General features: G+C 40.9%; 1 protein-coding gene across 1 annotated transcript in view; it reads left to right on the top strand.

The window, feature by feature from the left end:
• LOC145203982 (leucine-rich repeat-containing G-protein coupled receptor 5A-like) overlaps nucleotides 1-23,774 on the top strand; it is a 31,790-nt gene that overhangs the window by 3,347 nt on the left and 4,669 nt on the right. Inside the window, exons 3-11 of the mRNA XM_080076379.1 lie at nucleotides 9,218-9,289; nucleotides 13,524-13,595; nucleotides 18,172-18,243; nucleotides 19,411-19,554; nucleotides 21,142-21,213; nucleotides 21,622-21,693; nucleotides 23,021-23,089; nucleotides 23,158-23,229; nucleotides 23,292-23,363. Coding sequence (XP_079932505.1) covers nucleotides 9,218-9,289; nucleotides 13,524-13,595; nucleotides 18,172-18,243; nucleotides 19,411-19,554; nucleotides 21,142-21,213; nucleotides 21,622-21,693; nucleotides 23,021-23,089; nucleotides 23,158-23,229; nucleotides 23,292-23,363 — 717 coding nt within the window. The remainder of the gene's footprint in view (nucleotides 1-9,217; nucleotides 9,290-13,523; nucleotides 13,596-18,171; nucleotides 18,244-19,410; nucleotides 19,555-21,141; nucleotides 21,214-21,621; nucleotides 21,694-23,020; nucleotides 23,090-23,157; nucleotides 23,230-23,291; nucleotides 23,364-23,774) is intronic.

Here is a 23,774-nt window from a genome sequence, read left to right as displayed (position 1 = left end):
AATCAAGTTTTTAACGTCTTTTGGGTCGCGTAGCTTCAAAGAATATTTGCACGTCCATTATAAGACGTTCCCAATGGGCTTGAGTGGAGATGACGCCGTTTAAAGAACTCTAATGGATTTTAAAGCGCAGGTTTCAATGGGACTTCTACATGATGACTAGAACTTTGTCTCACGAAATGCAAGTCATTGCCAGTTTTGAATGTGACTTCACTGGAGTTACAACTTATGTATATAGAAAAGGGGCATGGATGAACTTTGCAGGGTTTTCGTTTTCCTTGTCAAACATATGTGCCTTGATTTTTGTCCAAAAGCAGTGTTGTTATTGCATTCCAAAAAGTCAATGCAGGTTTTAGTAGTTTCCTATTGCAGCGTGCTTATTGAGCCATGCCTTACCCACGCGACTACAGCTTATCCGTGCAAATATCTTTGCCGTCAAGTAGGGTGCGCCAAGCTGTTTACAATAGCTACATTACCCCTTTGCCTAATCAGATATTTGATAACCCATATCCAGTGATTCCGACTCACATTTCATCCACAAAAAGCCGGGATTTGGCGCTCCGTGGATTCCGCGCAGGGATAACTGTACTCAGTGATTTCCAGGGATTAGGGTAAATTGCGGGTGGGCGTTTATGTTGGGGAAGCGATAGGGACCAGAGCCGCTTTGTTTTTCTCGCCAAGTCAAGATAACAAGATTAGGAACGATTTGTGACATAAAAGCTGATAATCCTTCCTTTGGCGTTACCAGGACGAGCAGCGTCCGTTTTCTTCCGCTTGTTATCGGATGTAGGTTTGCATAAGATTGTGGTTTGAGTCCCTGTTTCTCTCGGTGTGTACACAAGCGACATAAGATATCTTACATATAAGTTGAAGTCGTGTATCCGGCGAAATCCAAACTCGTAAAGCCAAAACAATTCCTATGCGGCTACCAAAACCGTGTCTTGCAGAAGGTATACTTTATATCAACCCAAAACCATTCTGCCCCCATAACTTGCAAAACAATTTAACCAGAGCGACCTCAAAATCATTTTTCACATCAGTTCCCTATAGTCAAAGGTTCCAAAATAACATTCGGGCTTTCGTTGGTTTGACGATAGGAAACATTGCGGTCTCGTAAGGCACATTGGCGACCGCATATTTGTATCGTTACATTTTCTTCTAGACTTCGCCAGTTGTTTGTTGTTCATTTTTTCATCAACGATACTTCATGCTTGTGTTTGTGTGTGGCAACCCTCTAGCCTTGCGGTCGATGACAAATCATTTCCGACGTCAAAACATTTGGGCAAGTCTGCGGTTTGAACCGCGCGTTTGGAGAACTGGTAACTTTTAGCGGAAATATCGATGACCAAAAATGTCAATGTCCGCAAGGCAACACAAGGTGAAAGTGTGTTCAAGAAATTCCAAACACCATTCGGTGATCGAATCTTTCAAAATTGGTCACACTTAAAAAGATTTGCCTGTTTGAGGCTGGGAAGTTCCACTTTAGAACTTTTGTAGACTTTTAAATATCTCAAGTTTTTAGAGAGGGGGGATTTTTAGGAAAACACTGGAAACGCTATTTTTTGCCAAAAAGGTTTTGGTGTTGTTCCTTATGGCCTATAAGGGTCAAAACTATTCATTTTCGTGTTGTTGGTGTGACTTTGGTATTGTTAAATTACGCGTGATAATGGATTGCACCCAACGGGATCCAAATGGGACCAAATGTTGAGTTGACCATTAAGTGAATTTATATGGCATAAAAAACATAAACAAGGTTTGCGTGTGAAATTGCCAACAGTTCGCACATGACGTTAGTATCGGGTCCATAACCTGTCATAAAAACATACTCGGTTCACTGCAGAGCTATGTTAAACAAAAAACAAGCTTTTATCAGCCAGAGGGTTATTTTTCACAAGAGATAGACCACTGCGGGTAAACTAAGCTATAGGTGAGGAGAACGCATGCCAAACGAAGGTCAGATGCACATGGTGTATGCCAAAAAACCTTTACGTTACGATAGCGACAGCCGCGTCCTTTAAGGCCTTTGCGCTGCTGGATCATGGACAAGCAACCACAAAGGACTGAAATAATTCAGGTTGGCAATAAACACTGCGATCAAGGCTCGGTGGCTGCTGCGTTCCAGGATAATTATCTTGTAAATAGTGCAAAGCAGAGTATGCATGAGTCCCAAGGGAGCACAAGAGTGGTAGTGCGTCCTTAACTCCGGGCGGCTCCAACTCCAACAACTGCTGCGACATTATTTAATTACCAACTTTTTCTGCACGGCGCCTTGCTTAAGCCCCTACAATACCACCTAATCATGCACCCACCTTAATGAAACATATGCACGTGAGCCAACGATTAAGCAATACCGTAACTTTGAAGTACGTTGAATTAACGCGTACTGAACACAAGGGAATGCGCTGACATACTTTAGTCCCTGTAATGACCAGGTCTGTTCAATTTTGTTGGGCGCATATAAAGCCTTTAACTCTCGCGTTTTTGACAAATTGCGCTCAAAAAGTCTTGCCCTTTGCAGCCTGCGTTAAATCGCGTTGCCTAATCGAGAAGTTGATCGCATTGGCAGCCAACAAAACGTAAAGTTTGCGGGAGAAAATAGACGCGTTAGCCTGAATGAAAGCAAGCATCAAAAGTTTTCAACCGTTCTAAGCTGTCAGAATCGCTTATAGCGACCAAATTGAAGTGTGTCTGTTCGAAACCGTGCTGTAATCTACTCACAATATCTAAAGGCATGTCTCTTAAGGTCACTCAATGCGGTTACATGGGCGACTTTAATGTGTCAAGGTCCAAAGTTACACCAATCCGCACCGAATGACTTTGATGCCTCGCACTTTTCAAAGACTTTAAAATGTCGATATTTTCGTCGTGGTGACTTGTAATCGACATACCACTGTGTGTGATTGCGGTTTGTGACTATATGTGCGTAAACCAAACGCAAAATGTTGGTGTTTTGTGTATGCTAAGTATTGTACATGATTTAAAAGGATACTCTGATAAAAAATATAAATAGCAGTGGATGTAAAAACTCGAAAATCAATTTCGAAGAAGGTTTTTTTTTACTCCAACACAGTTCGTTATGAGACTATTTTCTAGGGTAAATGGAATAACAGTTCAACAATGCGAGAAACATATCGAATGATAAAGGTGAATGTTTTACACTTTTGTCGTGATAGTAGGTGCACCTTTGGCATCGAGAAACTTACATACGGTATAGTACCACCGCGGTGATAAATCGTCACATGAAAAAGCGATCTCATAAAATTAAAATTTGTATTTCAAAATATTCCTTTATTAGAAGCGGCTCCCTGGCGAGCTACAAATCCCCTTTTTAGTTCGTTGTCTGTCATGTGTGACCCTGCAACCCAGTAAAGTCGAAGCAATAACTGGTATAAGAAAGCCTGTATAAACGCAATATCTCAATGTTTTGCTTTTGTATTCCAAAGCGTAACAGACCGGTGATTTTTCATTTTGGCGTGCCGTTCGATTGTGTCGCTAGCGTGGCGTTAAATTTTCAGACCCATTAAATGGCGATACCCCGCTATAGTTCTCGCACATACGCAGCCTGCGGCAACAAAAATATATTGCCCCGTGCAATTAAGTGAAGCGTACGGGTTTCAGTAATAAAAGTTTCGCTTACCGCGTCAATTGAACATAATGCTCACATGGTGTGTTTATTGCGACAAAGGCGTTGACCCGTAAGGCGCTATAACTGGTCAATGGAACGAAGACATGAAACAAAATGCGCGTTTGATGCTCGGGACCAATGTCGTTTGAAGGTCGTGTTGTGTTAAACATCTTGGAATACGCCTTGAAGCGACAAAAATACGTCGATGTTGTTATTTGTCAGTGGGAGTGGTCGGGGCAGACATTATGGCTCATAACATGCAGTGTCCCTTCCCAATGTTGACAAAACTACATAGATCTGCTATTAACTTTGTGTTGTAAACAGAAGGGGCCACTAAAAGTCAGCACGCTTACTCGATTATATGGTATTTGCCTAAATCGGAATTGACACGACAGTTTTGCTCATATTGTAGAAAGCCATCACGAACATACTGTTGCCATCGGTTGGATACCACCGCAGTTCAAATTTTCTGTAGCTTTGCTTCTTGTAAACTTCTTAAAATTGGACCAACGTCTTTTACACGGCTGTTATCATAGGCATTGCCGATAAGCATTGTTTGGATGCTGCACATTGGGAAGTAAACATCGAAATTAAAAACACGCCGACTCGCCCAGCAGTAGTGGTCGTTGCTCATTGGACCGCAAACGTCGAGCACCAGGCGGTTTGGCGCCGGCGTCTCTGCTCTCGGAAGCAGATGAAATGAAGGGGAAAGGTCCACGGCCCTCTCCACATGCGCAAACTCTGTGGGAGACCAAGAGGCTTGAATTAAATTCTCACGCGCTGTTCACAACAGTAGGACCCCAATCGATCAATCTATAGTCACAGTTTTCACAAACCTATCCTGAAAACCCTCAGTCACAATTAGAGCTGTTTTGATTTGACAATTTGTCAGCAAAGGACTGATTTGGGAAACCACAAACGCAGTGTAATTTCCTTTACGTCGTATGCACACTAACGCACAAAACCTAAAGTTTTCCAAAGTCCTTGACACTGAGAGAAGACGAAAAGTATCATCACTTTGCCATTGGATTTACGAACTAAAACGGCAAGCATGTAAGTTTGGCTACATGAGGTTGGCGTATAACAGTAGATGAAGTAGTTTATAGCTGTGATCACAATAAATTTGCGGTCAGCACGATAATGTACTCACTCTAAACGTGGTTTACGTGCCGAAATCCAGCTGATTGAGTTAGCAGTCGCACGTTTCAGTGTACGTTTGTGCGAGGTGGGAGTCGAACGGGTAAACACCAACTTACCATTCAGCAGCCAACGCGGATTTTCCATTTACCGATCGCCGGTTTGTTTGCCCCGACACTTAGGCCTGTGATTTACAAGTTATTTCGCTGGGTGCGTCGTCTGTCGCCAACAGCGCAAATCCTACTGGTAAAGTGTTTACCGCTTCCGTCAACGCCGTCGCCTCCTATCGGTCATTTGCGACCCCCGCTGTCGTCAGACGATTTACAACCTAAAGCCCCAGGCATTTCCGTTGTTGTTGTTTTGTGGTAATATTGAAGAAACGTCTGAAATCGCCGTGCAAGTGTCACCATAATTTCTTTTTACGTAAACGCAGGAAGTTGAAATTTGAACATTCAACCGTCAAGGTTCTGATAAACATCGAATTGGACATAGAAAAGCTTTTTTGCCTGTTTGGATATATTACAAAAACACGTTTTAACGAAATGAAACAAATTTAGCTTGCGTAACCGGTAAAGTTGATCTCGTAGGCGCGTTATAGTTCTTCCCCGTAGCCTTATAACCTACTTTTCGACGAAACGGAAGATGCCTTACCGATCCATCACTCGTATTTGATAAGAGAAGGTATGACGTCACTTCGTAAGCCGGCGTCAAGCGCTAAATAGTATTCAACTCACGTCAATCTATGCTCGCCGTGAGCAAATTTCGGTGATTTAACAGAGGACACTGAAAATCCTTAAAACCAGCAACGAAATCTGTTTTGGACGGATTGCGTCCGTTTTGATTCTCGCTGGAAGAACAAAGGCTTTGCGCGATCAAACGCCGAGTGGTGTTCGATTGGCAACCTTTAATTTGTTGTCATTCGCACTCGCGCAACGTCGCGGCGCCACAAACAGGTGCACAAGGCGCCATGGTAGTGTTCTGGGTCACAGGACCACTGCAATAAGCGTGCAACCGTTAAGTCTGATCTGAGAAAACTGTTTGCGGAAAATTAAACCCATATGGGTGCAAATGTTTGTTTCCCAGCAAACAAATTTTGCAAATAAATTATTTTATTACTCCAATTCCTCACATTGTCTTTTTTAACACCGAATCACTAAACAAAAATACAAGTAATTGAGTTAAATTGAAGTTTCACAAATTCTATTGTATGTACTTATGCATTGTGCGTTGTTTTATGCGATGCAACTGCCTTTTAACCTAAATCGTTGTGTTGTAAGAAGAACAGGTTTTCAGAGTTATGAATTGGCTCTTGTGTGCATTTTAAAAACACTGCCTAATACTCTACTACATCTTTTGAATATCATTCACCGCATCAAACCCTACATTTAAAGTGTTCTGATGGCTATTGACAATCTGCAGATGAAGTGACAAGATTCGAAGTTCGAACTGTTATTCCCTGCTTAGATGTTAAAGTTATGTATTTGAAAGTATTCTTTGTTTATTAGTCGTTGACCCCGATCGTCTTCAAATTAAAATTTTCGAGGAATTTATATAACTTTGATAAACAAATTACCCGTTAGTTACCGAGAGAAAGGCGCGTCATCATCAACAAATGTGGTCAAGCAAAGCGCGAAAAGAGAATGTAGCCAAGTTTTAATCCGGATTTATAAACGAGTTTGTTTTATGTTGGGTCACGATATTGTGATGATCACGTTTTGTGTTCGCTACGATCCGATCACAACCACGATGCCTTGCTCAATTTGTTGCGATTTTTCGTAAAATAGAAGCTTGCTATATAAGGGTTTGTTTTCCGCCATATCTAATGAAGGGTGACTTTAAGTCTGCGTGCGAAGAGGCTTGAGTTGCACAGGAAAATGGTCGAACTATATTCCACGAGGAAAAGGATGGTAAACCGTGCTTGTCAACACATGTCGTCAGTCTTGCTCACACATAAAAAACGCGGTTAGTTGACAGACATACGACGCCTGGCCTTTGTGTGAATATCTCCACAAAAGGGTCGTTATGGTTTGGGGCCTGTCGGTTTCACACTTCACTTTATGTATCAAAGGTTTCACACTGTATCAAAGTCGGTAGACACTTCTTTCCACACTACGCGGCTGCTCTTTGAACTGCCTGAACGCCAACCAAGTTCATACCAGTAGGCAATGGTATCGTCTCATCACGTTCGTATCAAATTGCCGAACACCCGGGGTAACCTGAGGATGATTTTCGCACTTGGATCCATTGTGCTGTCTCTCACTTGCGACACGGTCTGTGTGGTGCTAATCCGTATAATCCCGAGTTGTTTGACGATCGCTGATCGACGGGGACGACTCACCCAAGTTGTTAATCTTCTCCGTCGACAGTAACAAAATCCCCCGTTTCTTCACACCCAAGTTGCGCTTATCTCGATACAATTCTGAATGCCCAGCTGGAGTTGTGGAAATTTGGGGCGTAAACCTACGCAGATTTTTAGAGATAAAATAACTTTGAACTTACTCATACTTCCAAGGTTTGGTAGTGGCCACAAATTTTCAAATTCAAAGAGGGATCACATAAGAGGAAAATCAAAACACAGGAAAGCAATTTCAAGGCGAAGTATCACTCGTCGGTGTTATAAATAAAGTAAATAAACAGCATCATGAATTTAAATATGCTATTGTTAAACTTAAATACCCACATCGAAGTTCTTCAAAAAAATCTCGCCTCACAGTTGCGTGCGAGTTCACTGGCAGGCGCGCATCATAACATATCACGCTTCTGAGCGCCTGGGTGACAATATGTTGAATCTAGGATATCTTACATACCCCACTTTTAAGCTACAACAGACAGAGGCTTCAGCTAAACAATTGATCTTCAGACTCCAACTTTGGATTTAAGTGTCTTCCGTCAATTGTTTGGTCAGAAGTTATCAGATACATCGACCTGCTTTGGTTGTCACTTTTCTTTCGTATATTTGTCTGAAAATAATTTAGGGATTGACTGTTTGATGGAACTGTTGAAAACGTAGCATATAACCATGTAGTTGCGATTGTGTGAATGTAACTTTTATATCAAATCCGTTTGGGTTGTTTGTTTGACTATCACTATGACAACAATAAATGTACAAAAATAAACGATTAAATTTAAACCCAATGACAATAAAATATTTTCCGTTTAACCTGGCAAGTCTTTATCAAACAATGTTATATATTCTTCAAGTCTCACAACTTCAGTATGGATTGGATAAGTCATGTGGTTAAAATCGAGAACATATTATCCAATGAGTGGCATGAAGCTTTGCGACAACTCTTTAGTTGGGGATCGCTGAATAATGTGTGCGGCTTTTGTCAAAACGGAAATTGCTTTCCAAACGCGCACGCGAACGTTATAGCTCGCTGAATATGAATTGATAACTTAGGGTTATACAGGCCGAAATTCGACATTATGGATACAGCGTCCAACCTAGAGATAGTTTTGTGCAAAAAACTATGAAGAAAATGCGTTCTTTGCCGGCTTTGCCCAAGGTTTCTTTAGGCAACAACGGCCGACAATCTCAAGGTCCATAGTTTACACAAGAAAGCACGCATTCACACCTGTTGAAATCCTGTTGGTAATAGATTTGTTTTGTGCAAATTCGCCGCAGCGTGTCTTTCTGATACTACAAGCCAATAAAGCCTGATAAAAAACCTTTGAAGTAAAGCGCGTTGTTGATGCAGGCTTAAAAAACCCATCAAAGCCGTTAGAAGGTCAATTCTGTTGACTCCCTGTCGGCTGTGCTGGTCCACGTTTGTTTTGATGCTCTGATCACAGAAGCAGACATCAGACGAAGCCTACCTGCGCCTGTTCGTATTTCTGTCATGTTGTTATTGCGTCAATATTGCTTGGCACAGCAGCTCGTTTGTGGTTTTGTGGTCCGAAGGTTTGCCCACAATGTGGTCTTTCTGAAATACTAGGCAGTGTTGTTGTTTTTGCTAATAAATACATAATGGAGTTCAGATTGAATTTTGTTTTTTCTCCTTTTTATACAAGACTGTAGCAAAGACGTCACATTGTTTTGCCCAATAGTATAGAACAGCGGTTTTCAAACTGGGGTCCGCGGCCCTTTTGGGGTCCGTAAGGCAATTTTGGGTGGACCGCGAAAAGGCTGAAGTAATTCTATAATCTTATTTTGCGGCAGTTTGTGCCACTAAATAAGTTTAAATCAAAGTAGAATCGACTGTCTCCATTGCTAAACACAAGTCTTTATTGCATGAAACTAACAAAAATGCAATTGTTCGCGCACAATCGTAATTGTTATGCGCAATTTTGCATAACAAGCTAAAATCCTGCAATCAACTTTCGTTTTTCTCAAATACATTTTAAGGCCGCGAGACCTCGAAATAATGGCAAAGGGACCGTTTTGAAAAAATAATGAAAAAGTTTGAGAACCACTGGTATAGAATCTTATAATAAATAAATTGTACATTTTGTTTTCAGAAATCTTGAAGTAAACAACATTGTGGAAATATCACCGAAAGCATTTAACGATCTTCACTTTCTAAAAACACTGTAAGTATCTGATATCTGAAAACTATTGGTGATTTTATGCCTGTAGTAGTCGGGAAGAAGTTTATCAACATATTTAATAAAAATCGTATCTTAACATATTTAATAAAAATCTAGCAGCGAATAACGCATGAGTGTTTTCATTTCCGAGTACCAATGAGGTAACCCCATTATTATTGTATTTTGAACTCAAAGTCCACTTACGATCATTGGATTGCCCTCAAGAAATTAAGTACACTGGAATAATAGTGCATTGTTCAGAAGTAGCTATACTCGAAACCTTGAGCGATTAATTCCGCTTAATTTCAATAGTTGGCAATTCACTATTGAAATTTGACAGTTTGCCTCATTGAGTCTCAGTCTTAATACGGTTTGTAGTGACAAGCATTTACATATAATCGTTTTCAAAAGGACCACTGCAACAGAGTTGCAAGTCGGGCCGGGTTCGGGCCGGGTTCGGGCCGGGTTCGGGCCCGGTCCGGGCTTAGGTATTTCTGAGAAAACGGGCTCAAAACGGGCCTAACTTTACGTTCCGTGTCCGCCATTGTTTTTTAAATAAAATCACTCAGCTAAGTAACAATTCTCTGGCTTTGACCTAATGCCCCACCTCCTCTAAAATGTATTGTTTACCCCATTGTCTACTATTGTTCATTGTGTTTGTTGTCTTTCTCTTTTTTCTTTCTCATCCTTTGTTGCAAGGCTTTCGTGGATAGGCCTCTCAATCAAAATTTCGGGCCTAAACGGGCTTTGCAAAAACGTTTCGGGTTCGGGCCGGGTTTCGGGCTTATACTTTCGGGTTTGGGCCGGGTTCGGCCCCGCTTGCAACTCTGCACTGAAAGTTGTTTTTAAGTTGAACCAAGGGCTTGTCAACCATCTCACCAACCCGATTTTTTGTTTTAAATAACATTTCTCCCAAAAAAATTTAACCTGAATGAAAACAATTTTACAGAGTATTGCCGTCTAGTTGTCAGCTGCTACAGGCCTGTAGGTAAACGGTAGTGCCAGACTGAGACGCCCAGCTCGAAAATATATGTGACCATTAACACATGTCCAACATAAGGCAACGTGTGCTGTTTGGTTAGTTGCACAAATCAAAATTCAGTAACATCTCAACAAGTTGATACTTGTCTATAGCAGTGTATGGTCGCTGAGAATACATTACCCTCTGTCCATTAATCCCTATCGTGTGGCATCGTTAAGGGATTCGACGCGAAATTTCAGTAAACCTGAAGGCACCGTCCACAAGAGCCGTCCAGAGTAAAAGCATTACAGCGCCTTTGATGGTCGCGCACATTTCCCCAAAGATTTCGTTCAAACTTTTAATAACAAACAGCCGGGCGTCCGGCAGGCATGGAGGAAGAAAGATTCCTCCAGTAGACATTGCGTCGGGGCATAGGAGACGGTGCGTGTATGACATTCCCGCTGTCGTACCGAACGTAACCTCAATGTAATTAAAAGCAACCTATACGACTGTGTAGAATGCATGTAGTAGCAAGCATAGGTCAAGACCCAATTATAAATACTTGTAAGCTAAATGCATGCATCCATTTTATATTACTAGTTATGAAAAAGATAGAGTCGTTCCAAGCAATAAATGTAAAACTATATTAAAGAATAAGAAGAAAATCCTTACTCTATTTCAATAATGTCCATTATACCTACAGGAAAACAATTTTGTTTACCAAAAAACGTTTCCATCAACAAAAACGATGTGCAATGACAAAACAGGCTGTAACGGATATAAAAAGAATGTACATGCCGCATTTAGTGCCTTAAATGTTACGACTCCGGGGCACAAATAGTTGTTGAAAAGAACGGAACGTACTTCACTGGCTGAAATTTCATATCTAAACCCACCGGGAAAACAAGGCCGTAAAACGGCATCTTGATTTTGATATTTGGCACAAGTAGATTGACGCACCATGCGCGGCCCCTTTTTCAGCTACTATGGAGAAAAGATCCAGACAGTTGAATTACGTCAGCGCGAAAATTGCAGCTTTTCTTGACATTCAAAAACCTTTACTGGATTACAAACGGAGGCCTTACATGTAATTTGCTTTGCTTAAAAGTGGCGATTTTGTCTCTATTTCTTGACGTGCGCCCTTACTGAAATTGTTACCTCCAAATATTGCTCTGTCACCGCCTGAGAACAGCCCGAGTAATCAGATACCAGTAGTGGAACAGCTGGGAATGTCAAAATGACTCACATTAGTAATTGACGTTCTTGAGTAGAACAAATGTCCTGTATCTACCAAAGTTCAGCTCAATTGGAAAAGGAAAATTTGGTGCCTAAACTGCAAGGATCCAGAATAATAAGACAACTTGGTTTTAAGTTTTTACGTGTGTCTGTGCTTGGAGACGGGACAGTTGACTCATAACTTGTTCCTGCGACCGTTTTACATTGGAGAAAACTGATGATTTGAAAAATTCGCTAGGGAGCGACGCCGTGTTTACCAAATCCCGACATTCATTCAGTTCTATATATAGCTGGTTTTTAAAAGTTCTTACTTTTGTTTACATTTTAGCCAAGTGCAACTTCGGAAATACAAGTATGGAACCCCTGAACAAATAAGTATTATTACAAGAAATTCATGGAAACAAGCATCAAAATCCCTCAAAAAGAGACATTACGTCAAATGTCCATAATAACCTTTTTAAACGCAGTTAATACAAGTCAAGAGATCTCGACTGTGCTGGTGGATACCATGCCATTTTCTACGTTTTCTTTTACGCGGTTAGGTCACGCTCAAAAAAGTATGCGGCAACTGCAAATGTGAAAATCGTTTTTACGGTCCTGTGCATCTTTTTGGCTTCACGCAGCCATAACGCCCTTATCAAACTTTTTGCTGGTGCAGGAGCCTGGGAATACCGCAAACTGGTCAACGATTTTCAGCCCTTCGTAAACCTGGCTCAATAAGCAAACAGCACAAGTATATAGCAAATTTACCATGCACTTGTACGCCATGGTATGCCTATATGTACAATGTACACACTGGAAAAGGCTAAGTGGATTTTATAGCTCCTACAACAGTTGTAAGTTACAGTGTTTACTGACCAGAGTGTGAGCTCTGCCACAAGTATTTCCAATGCTTGCCAAGCAGAATGCACAAAGTCGTTAATCCAGCTGCATAATTGTTGCTGTACATCGAATTGTACACTAAAGTTTGTTTTTGGTGGTTTTTAGTTCCGTGTGATTTGGACTTACTCCAACATTATATAGAAATACTTACAAACTCTTCCCATGAAATAATAAGCGTTTGAAATACCTTTTAAACATCCATACCAAGACATGTGTTTGAACTGGTAATTGGCTAAATGCTCCGAAACTTTACCAACAAATGCATGTGAAACACGTACACAGGTGTACAGGCATGTCTACGTGTTGAAAAACAAATATCAAAATGACATAAATTATCGCGTTTGTTTGCGAAGATTCGTTAAATCGGTAAAGGCACGAAGGTGCTCACTCATCTTTAACGTGATAAATCGTTAACCGTGTGTAGCACAGATTTGCACCTGGCTTGTACTGTGTAGCAATTCACAACCGGGTGTTGGCCATAAATACAACTTAACTGGTGGCGCCGATAAAGTTTTTCGAGCCCCTTGTGACCGACACCATAAATTTTCTTAATCCGGTCCAAAGAAATCCTGTCCGGAGTTTGTACATTCAGTTTTATCGGGAACCGCCTCGTTCAAAGCTTGGTTGGGGTATCGCACATTGATCTGTTTGATAAATATCCTTTTGTGGAAACGGTCATGTTGACTTTATTTGTACGCTGAGCGTTGTATTACAAAACCAGTATTCGATATGATTATCCTGTTATGAAGGGCCTAAATCAATAAACAATTCCTTGTCATTTAAGTCTTACCGGGTTCTGTATTGCGGAAGAAAAGTAGTGAAAACAAGCTTAAACAGACTCTGCATTTGCCAGGCTCCCTTAACTTTAAAAATAAAAGAACTCGACAATGTGAACTGTTTGGTAAACTAATATAACATTGTCTAGGTCAGTGTTTCTTAACCTTTTTAGCGCTTGTACCCCTTGAGTTTTCATGATATTTTCTCGTACTTGTTACGCATTCTTCACAAATATGCCTAAATAATGTATAATTTCACATTGACTGTCGTACCCCCTACTTTGGTGCTTCAAAAAATGTTCCAATTTGCCAAGAGCAGACACAAATTTAGGACCTTAGGATGAAATGGCTAAATCTTATGTAACAGCACTTTTTTTTATAGAATCATCAGCGGGAACAAGTTGACAACACTGGATCACGCATCCTTCACAGGGCTCGGAAAATTGGAAACACTGTAAGTCCGTAGCACAGGTCGCAGTATAGCGTAAATTGCTTCCCAAATTTAAACTTAGCCCCTGCGGAGCGTTACATTGGTTACGGTTGTTGCTGTTCCAATTGTCCACAACCGCGCTCGATTTTGCCAAGTTGTCCTGTCATGCTTTGCTGGGATTTGGGGGACCTCAGCAAGGCACGGTTGTGACAAAGCTTGTGAGGCATGCGATTGCAAATTATAATGTAAGCAGCATGGCACATAAACACGTGATTTTGGACGGACGCGCAGCATTCAAAGGTCTTCTGGTCACAACATTAGGATTGGATTAAGCAAATGTGGGATTTCGGACTTTGACTTAGATCTTTATGCCCGCCAGGTTTTGGTTGCTTAAACTGTCCACAAGCCATCGTTTCACACTTCAATTCTCTGTGGGTGTACGGCGGCTGAAAATAGACCGATCATATGGAGAAAGGAAGCCACTTTACTTATACCTAGTCACTGGGGAGCAATTCTGTACAGTACGGCAGCGAGTGTGCGGTCCTTTGCAGTTTGTCCGTTTGCAGCACTGGGCTTTTTCCCAGTCTTCTGATGGTTTCCTTTCGGTCGTTAGGCTCCACGCAAACGCTCGTCGCTAATGTAAATGCGCAAGGTAATCCGCCAGCCGCACATTAATGGATGGCATACAGAATCGCCCGTAGGGAGGTCCATTGACGTACTTATGCTACTTTTCGGTCATAGTTGTCAGTAAACACCTTTGGGTTGTCAGAATTATTAACGGCCCAAACATACAACTCGGAACAACGATTTGGTAGGAGGGGATTTTGTTAAAGGTATATAATGGTTCAAGCCTACACAATGTAGAATTTACATTCATTGGTCGTTTTCGGAACGCTTATTATTTCTCTGAATTCCGCACCAACTTTAACTACCCTGTCATAAATATGTAAAGCTCATCTTTTCACCATAAGGCCGGCTAACGATACGATTCAAACCTGTGATAGGTACCGCTGCAGTGTAGCTTTAATGGTAAACGAATGACATGTGTATCATAAGTACGCCATGGCAACGGTTGCTGTTTATTGCGTCAACCAAACGCTCGCCCACAGTGATAGGCGCTTCTCATTTTGAATGCGTTTCTATGACATTCCACCCTTCGGCGATCTCCTACCTTGCTGCTCTAATGCCTCATTCATCAGGATTGCATAGGCCGACATGAAAGAACGTTTTCGCGTACCTGCTACAAATCTACTGGCCCGGGACGCCAATGAACATTAGTCAACTGAAACAGGGGTCAACGCGCGATAGACTGGCTCGCAGGGAATTTTCAACCCTTGTGGGTCAAGGATATCTTATGTACACAAACATCTGTCCCACACAAGAGGTGTTCGTCGAAAATGAATGAGATTCGTGTTCAAATGTTTCAGACCTGGGTGATTGACTGAAGTCCGTTATTCATTCTAAAGTAACCCAACAATCTCCTCCTCCCTTAAGTGGTTTATCTGTTAATCTGAATAGCTAACCGTTGCTAACTATAGGAAATACGAACTGTTTACATAAACGCCAAAGAACGAACTTGTTTAGCTATTTTTTTGCATTACCGTGATAACTTCGCACAGATATTTGATTGTCCCAAAAAACAGATTAATGAAATTGTGGTGTTACCAAATCAAAAATTGTAATGCTATAAAGAAACACAAAAGTCCAAAATCGATCGTATTGGATTTGTAAAAAGATAAGCGAACAACACCACAAAAACATGAAATTTTCAGACCGGAATTGTTTTACCGAAACAGAAACCGTTTATGCCTTTCAAACATAGCAAATACCGCCATGAAATAATGTGTTTTTCTCGAACCAAAACGTCAATATAACGTGATGGACAGCGCTTCGGTTGCTGATGAAAGCGACAAGCCAAGTGTTTTGCTATTTGTTCACCTCAGGTCGTGACAAGCGTCGGTTGTTCATTACCGGCTTTCCGGGTATCCTTTCACCACGAAGAAATTTATCTTCAGCCGCTTTCAGTTGTATTGTCAGGCAGTATTAGATTCATGGTTAGATACGCAACGATTTGTAGGTTTTCTGATGAAATAAACAATAACACCGTGCTACACATGCATGAGATATTTCGAGAACAAAACATATTGTGAACACAGTTTGTTTCAAAAGGTTAACACTACTTCCTAGTAGAATAACAAGACCAAATAAATTCGGCCATATGTTGTTTTCGTATACTTGGTAGGATCTTATCTTCAAAATTTTGATGCTAAGATTAAAAAAGATGAAGTTTCTCGTCGACCAAAAGCAACTAAGTTTTAAGACCAAAGTGTATCAGAGTGATGTTTGGTGTATAACCTGGGTTGAAAGGCTATAAAAATGCACGCATGCCTTTTATGGCTTTGGATGACTTCTCCCCTAATCCACTTACAAAGACAAACCGCAAACATCATACCAGGCGCCAGGATCGCAATGCAAAGTCAACTTTCCTCGTTAGCAACATTTGCAACACGATCCCAGTCCCCTTCACTCCTTTACCCCACCGAACCCAGTTTCATAACAAGTGCTGGCCACAGTACTCACTTTTACGGCAACCTTGTACCTTTGCTGCCATATGCTTTGGTTATAATTACTGACCCTTTGCGCGTAATCGGAGACTTTTCCGTGTCGGTGTCGCCTTTCAAAGAAGAGGAGGACCACACGCGGCGCCACGTAGACCTGCCGTGCGCTCCTGGGATGTTGTGATAATTGGCAGGGCGGTTTGAGTGACGCCCCCATCTGCGCGCGCATAAATAAATATATATTCGACTTCATTTCCGCGAATCTGACGAGCGACGTGGCTTCCGTAGCGCTTATCTCGTCGGGTCAGGTGCGGCCGGGATTTAAGGCCCACACCGTGCGCGATTATTTAACCAGGGGATAATCTTGAATTGCGGCGCTCGAATGGAAGTCAATGCTCGTTGCGTGAAGTGGACGACATTGTTCAACTGCTCCGGTGACATTAATCATGTATTGTAGGCAATATTTGGTCCGTTGTTTACGGTGCTAGTGAAAACATACAGACAGGGAGACGGACAGGACACTATGCGATGTACTTCTCGGCGCGACAGAGCGTTTCAATGTGTTTTGTCCACAAGTGATGACACCCCACGCATTCGCAGACATAACATCGTTAGGAAGAATGCGTTTGGGATTGATCTTGAACCGAATGTCTTAGAAAGCACAACATGCAGTCTACCACAAAGTACACGGCCTATTTTTCCGTTTAAAATTGCTAAAGCAACACATAGGGCTAGGTCGATGAAGTTATAACGTGACATTTTTGCTTTGCCACGGCACTCCTACATTGAACATCCTTGACATGATAAACCGTCATGGATAAAATGAAAAACAAATAAAAACGTGGAATGACAGATGAAATTCATAGATTCACGACATGTTTAGCATGACACATGTCACCCCACCTTAACCCGTATATTGCATCGACAAATCCGTGGAACTGGGTGCGTCGTTAACAAGACCTCATAAAAACACCAGAATTATTGTTCCATCGAAACGTTATGATTGTTTTCCTAAACGAGTGTTAAGATAAGGTTTTTGTTGTCTCTCCAAAACATATTGTCTATTCAACTGAGTTAACATGTTGCTGTGAAACATTTCAACATTTTAACCCGACCAAGGTTATAGTAAAGTCAAAACGCTAAGATATTTTGAAAAAAACAAAAATAGTGGATCCCTTTGGGTAAACTAACCCCAAACACAATTCACAACACTGCGTTAAAAGATTAAATTGTTGAAGGTTTTACGAGTCGATCGGTGTCCTTGTTTTGTGTTTGAAGCCAATGTGAGCAATTGGCAATGAACCACCGCCTCCCTATCGCCCACAAGCTTGGCGCGATTAAAAAAATATATTACCACCGCGTGAGGCCGTCCAACGATAAAACAACAGAGTTGTTTGTGTGCGCAATGCATCAAACCGCAGAGAAACCATTTGTTATTTTAGCAGCTTTCCGCAACAAAGCCTTGTTTGCTTAGCAACCCAAATGATCGGCGTTCAAATCGTCCCCGGGTGCTGGTGACGACCATTCCCCGCCAAACCTCATCACGGATCGCAGTCTCCGCGCCTCAAATTAATAGATCGACGACCATTGCCGGGTTATCGAATACTATGAGAGTTTTCTTTGATCTTTGATGCATGAGTATTAGAGCGCGAAGATCTCGGCGTTTTTAATGTGAAGCGAAATTAAAATCATTTTAGGACTACAAAAAGTAAGAAGTGTTACACCTTGATGCGCATGAAGGAGTTACTCGGAACGTCATAGATTGTGAGAATGGTCCACGTACTTTCGAAATTCAAGTGCCATTTTTTACTTTATGGCAGTTGTTTTCTTTCTCGGCTTAACTTCTTAATAACCTCTCAAAGCTCGGTGTGATGAAAAATCCTCACATTTTCGTTTTTCCCTGTTTTTCATAAAAGATAAAGGTCACAAATTTTGTTATTTCAAATAATGTTCGTGTTTGTAACCAGATTTGTAACTTGCAATGGGAACAGGGCTGTATTGTCGTGCAAAATACAATTTTAAAATGTGCATTTTTGTTTCAGAGAATTACAAGACAACAAAATTTCGTCTCTGATTGGCCACGTCTTCAGTGATGCAACGAATCTGCGATCGTTGTAAGTACAAGTTTTTGCGCTAAGTATATTGATTCAAGGAAATTTATCATAGAAACAGCATACATATATAATAGCATTTAAAAAAGTCAGAAAAATCATAGTCCAAAGGTCGATACACGTTTCTCGGTAAAATAGGGCAATTTTGTTGTTGTATCACCCGACCAATACCTTCAGCTCGGGGCTATACTGTCTAATTTACGAAACATCAAAGAGTAAATCATGGCCACACAACTTGTTTAATGTATGTTGGTACACAGAGCGTTGAGGTACGTTCATCTATCCGCTGTTTATCAAACGCATACCACCGGGCCATCAGCGATCGTCCAATATGACATTAATTCAATCACTCACATCCAAAGGCAGAGCTAAGCTGGAGTGAGCCGGACTCTTTTGCTCCTCCGCAGTAATTAAGTTTCAGCAAATTAAGTTTCGCGTAATAGCTGTTCCGCATTGCTGGGTGCATATGCAAAGACCGATAAGTCTGCAGAAGCTGCATGCAAATTCAAAGATGGAATACCGCACTAAAATTAAACCCCGAAATGGTAAAGAGTCTCCAATTATAGGAATCATAAAGATAATACTTTTTGTGTTGCGATAAAATTGTAAAACGATCCGCATTTTTATTTAGTCTTACAGTTACAGTAAGACATCTGTGCTGTCAATAGTTTACATCGATTTGTCCTTTATTTCCGTCCAAATTTTTGCCTCACTTTGGCTGCGTGCCAATTCGCTATATCAAGGTCACGGGGTCAAATCTCGCTCACCACTTGCGGTGTCAATTGCGCTTCTCGCTCAACCGTTGCTCAGTCGAAACGCACTGATCAAATTTGTAGAGATTTTTACCGGTTTTCGGCGCGAAAACAACAGGCAGAAATTCAATTGCTTTTGGTTGAAACGATGCCAAGCAGCAAAAACAGATGGTGTGTCGACTGCGAGCCGATCCGGTAAGGTGAATGGGTGTCACTCGCGTTTAGCAGGGAATGAAATAGAAGATTGCAGCTAGGAAAATGTCTGACAGTGAAAATGCATTAGGGGAAAGTGTTCCCAAAACATCCAAAGTCGCAGCACCAACTTAGGCGTATTTTTATCATTGCAACCCTTTACGTATCTTTTTCACGAACCAGACTTTGACAATTTGCGTTTTTCTTCATTTTGTGTATATTTCAGGAGACTGAGCGGAAATTTCATTTCTGATATACCAAACATCTTGCTATTTGGTTTGCACAATCTTCGCAAACTCTACCTTGACGACAATCTCATTGACCAAGTTCCAAGCAAAGCACTGGAAGATTCGCCCAATCTCGACTGCCTGTAAGTTGCTTATACTGTAGCTTAGTCACTTACGGTAGTTAGAAATAAGATCACGTCTGCACAAGACATGGCATTTGCAACATGGGTCAGTCTATTCTTCATCATAACATTTAGGATACTTTTTTTCACCAAACTTCATTTTTGCTGAGTAAAGTTTTAATGGTAGCGTTAAGGTTTCTTGCATATTATTACATGATTCTGTATAAAAAAGATCTTTAGGATACAATTGAGCAAGGGCGTCTCTAGTTTGCAATAAGTTACAATACAGTAAATCAGATGTTGATTGCCAATTGGCTCAGTCGTTAATGTACGTCTTACGCAGTAAGTCTGCAACTCTGAGCGAGGCAATGTTTATTATATTGCAGAAATACTAAGCAGCTCAAACGTTCGAAGCGGTTACCAGCGACTGCGTTAAGCTTGAAATAACCCAAATCAATCCGGCGATTACTCGGATGGAGTAATATAAATTGATTGAGTTACATTTCAACGAAATAAGACTTTGATACAAAGTAACAGTTTAAGACCGTAACACACACGACCTGTATGCCGGGTCGAATACCTTTCATGAACAAATTCCAATTTTTAGATTTTGCAAAATATTCAAGGACATGATAAACCACGTGTTCGTGCATGTGTAACGCGCGCTTTCTGGACGACCTGTAAAATAAACTTGTGGCGCTTTTAACGGCACTTACGATGTTGTCTTGGCGCTTGTTAACGATTCTGTAATGAGGATTGTCGGTGCCAGCCAAGACGCGGGAAACTCGCTTCTCGTTTACGCAAGAAAGAGTACAATAAAAAACGAAGAGTTTTAAAACTATTAGTAGTTTTCTTGTTGAATAAGATACTGAAGGTGCCTATAATGTGGATGAATATATATATATATATATATATATATGTTATAAAAAAAACGGTGGTTTACTTCAGACTTTTTCAAGTTTAATGTCTGTTAATATACGCAACGGTTGTCTCCATCGCTAATACTGACTCTCCGGTGACTCGTGATTGTACAACATACTACACACAGTTAATAGTTCTCCTGCGAAAAGACAAAAATGAAAGTATATGAGAAATACATGGATAAATCTGATTTAGATTAGTGGTGTGTGCAACTCGGAAGTATGTTGCCATTTATGCATCAAATATGCATTTCAACGCGGAAAGTAAGACGTTCAAATTAGTTAGAGGTCAGTGGTGGATTTTTCGGACGCCTGGTGTTCATTGCTGACCTTACGACCTAGGCACGCGTCCGAATGTGGTTAGCAGTAAATGTTCGCTTTACGAGCGATAAAGACAATTATGATTTGTGACCTAGCGTACCTACATAAGGATAAAGCGCACACCCGTAAACCTTTACGACAGTCTAACGGGATCTAATTTTGTGACGTCAAGTGAACGGTAATGTGTTTTTGTAGGTAACAGTACTTTGTTTTCTTTGGTTGTTTTTGTTTTAATGTGCCGGTTACTTTCCACAACTTTTGTTCGACTTAATCGACAATCATTATGATGTATGTAGCTGTTTGTTGTCCCAAGTGCCGTGACAAAAGCTGAAACGCAATTTTGATTAAGGTCATGCCTTTTTTGCAGGAATCTGGCTGTAAACCAAATAACAGAAATACAAGATGACGCCTTTTCAAGTCTACCCAAGTTGGAAACTTTGTAAGTGCCAGTTGCGTTTTTACCTTACTGAATAAATACATTTTGACAGGTTCGGTTCAACTTGCCTAAACTCACAAAAAGTAGCTCTTGACACCTGCGCAACACTTAAAAAGATATTACCAGAACCATAACGCCAAAAACCGGGTTTGCAATAAATACAAACTTCGACATAAAGTGTCACACGAGATGCGTTATCGCATTGTTTTCCTCAGCGCAGTTAGACCGTCACAAAATACATCTGCCTAAATCTCCCGTAACAGCGCTATATTCCCCATACCCGACATACCTTGAACAACAAAACGGGGTCCGCCCCACCGGGTAGGTGGTCGTCTCACTGTGACGTCACAACAGGTGCACCCTCCCACCATTTCCCTCACACTTCTTAACACGGATCCACTTTGCTTTCAGGCTTCTACGAGAGAATCAAATTTCGACGGTCGGGACAAGGGCCTTCGCGGGAATTCCCCTTTGCCGAGTTCTGTGAGTAATGATTTTTTGGGTAATTAGTACATTGTTGCGTTGAGTTTGGGTTAGACGGTGTTTTTTGATCGCCCATGTTTAGGCACACGAGTTAAGCCACACGACAGCTGCAGTGGGTCTTGTATTGTTTGTGCAGTTGTCCCTTCGCTATTGTGTCATCCATTGTACGGCTCACCTGAATTTCAGAAGTCGTACCTTACTGTAGGATACGACACGGTGACGATGATTAGATTAAGAGCACAAGGCCTTCGTATTCGTTGCAAGTGATGCGAGGAATAATTGGTGAACAGGATGTCCATTAACATACGCTGTACGGACGTAATCTTGTCAAAACACGTTGAACGTTGTAGCACAGGGCGGAGATATGGTGTTACTTTTCACAGATGTTTACAAATTATTGGATGAATAACTGATATGTGTTGTTTGTCCAGAAAACGCATAACAATCGTTGTTAAATTTTGCCATACAAAACGTAGGCAATTAATTCGAATAATTGAAAAACATTACATACATACATACCCACAAAACGTAAAGCATGTAAATTAAATTTGCCAACGAATTATGAATTAAGAGTGTTAGATACCTGTGCAAAAACAGCAAATAGTAAAAAAGACTTTCTTTCTTCCAGTAAATTTTATTTTTTAGCAAGAAAACATTTTTTTAATTATTTTCACAAAAAATAAGTTCCCACGCTTTGTTGATAGGTTTTATAAATCACGTCTGTTGGCCAAATCTATCACGCTTTCCGACCAAAATAGTTCGATGACAATTTGTCTCACATGGAATAAGCAGATGAACAAACACAAATCGATCGTCGTGACATTCCGCAAATCCCAAGGGGAATTTCTTATCATTTGATTTCACGCGTCAATGCTCCGTTATTTTCAGTTTTATCATCCATTGATTCCAATACATTGGGTCGCGACGGGGGTCCACGGTTTTCCTGTGTTTGGGGGATATAAAAGGCGCCAGCAGGTGGCCAATAACGTTCGTTAGCTGGTATGAATGAAAAGAAACAGGGATTAGGCATAATGCCGGTTTTAGTCGAAGCAAATCCTATGAATCGCAAAGTTACAGATTTAGATGTGGGAAGCAGGGGAGAAAGCACGATGGTTTTGCGCTCAGGGAAAATGAAACTGTTTCTTGTTTGTTCAAATTTGCTACAATTGACTTGATATTTCATGCAAGATAAGAACGGTTAAGCCATAAACTTTTAAAATACAAATACCCTCATTGCTCGGCACAAGCGGGTTTTCTAAGCATTTGTATGTTATTTTCTTTTTTTGTGTCACGTGTTGACCTAAAACTTGATATTGTGTTGATGCAGAACCTTGCAGTATAACAGATTGACAGAATTTCCAGAGAGCATCACCAATCTTACCAACCTTGTTGACTTGTAAGTTCAATTTATACCGTTAAAAATGAAGAGTTTCAAAACAACCACATTATTTCTGTTCTATACAGGACGCTCAGCGACAACCAAATTCAGTATCTCCCCGATGGAGCCTTTTCGAATCTTCGCAACCTACAAATATTGTAAGTAAGATATAACTGTAACTCGAATGCCGTACAATATATAACGCAAGTGCCTTTTGCAGGGTTTTGAGAAATAATCCGTTGAAGTCTGTTGGAAAGTCCGCCTTCACCAACTTGCATCTTCTGACTACCATGTGAGTTGTTCAAATAATCGTCAGTTGTAACTCTAAATTGTAAGTGGGCCTCAAAATTTAGACCCAAACCCTTTTTTTCAATTGCTGGCCCGAATTCGGCTGTAAACTTGGTAAAAATGTGGCACGAATACGACTTAGTGTGAACTCAGGCCTAAATTAAGCCCAATTTAAATTTATACCTGAACCCGGCCCGAACCTGAACCCGAGAAGCTTAGCCCGACTTACAATAACAGTGTAAGTATTCTACAATAAACAGAATCATGTGACACATTGACCTGATCTTAACTCGGATGCATTCACTATCCAAAAGCTTTGTACAAGCCAGTAGTATAACAATCATTCTCTGTCATCGAGGTCTGTGTGCCTTGCTTCTTAAGGGCTGATATCAGCATAGATTGGCGTGTTTGCAAT

The sequence above is a fragment of the Phallusia mammillata genome, chromosome 1, assembly GCF_965637545.1.
Source record: "Phallusia mammillata chromosome 1, kaPhaMamm4.hap1.1, whole genome shotgun sequence".
NCBI lineage: Eukaryota > Metazoa > Chordata > Ascidiacea > Phlebobranchia > Ascidiidae > Phallusia > Phallusia mammillata.
Note: the sequence above shows the minus strand (reverse complement) of the source record. Positions and strands in the feature narration are given on the sequence as shown.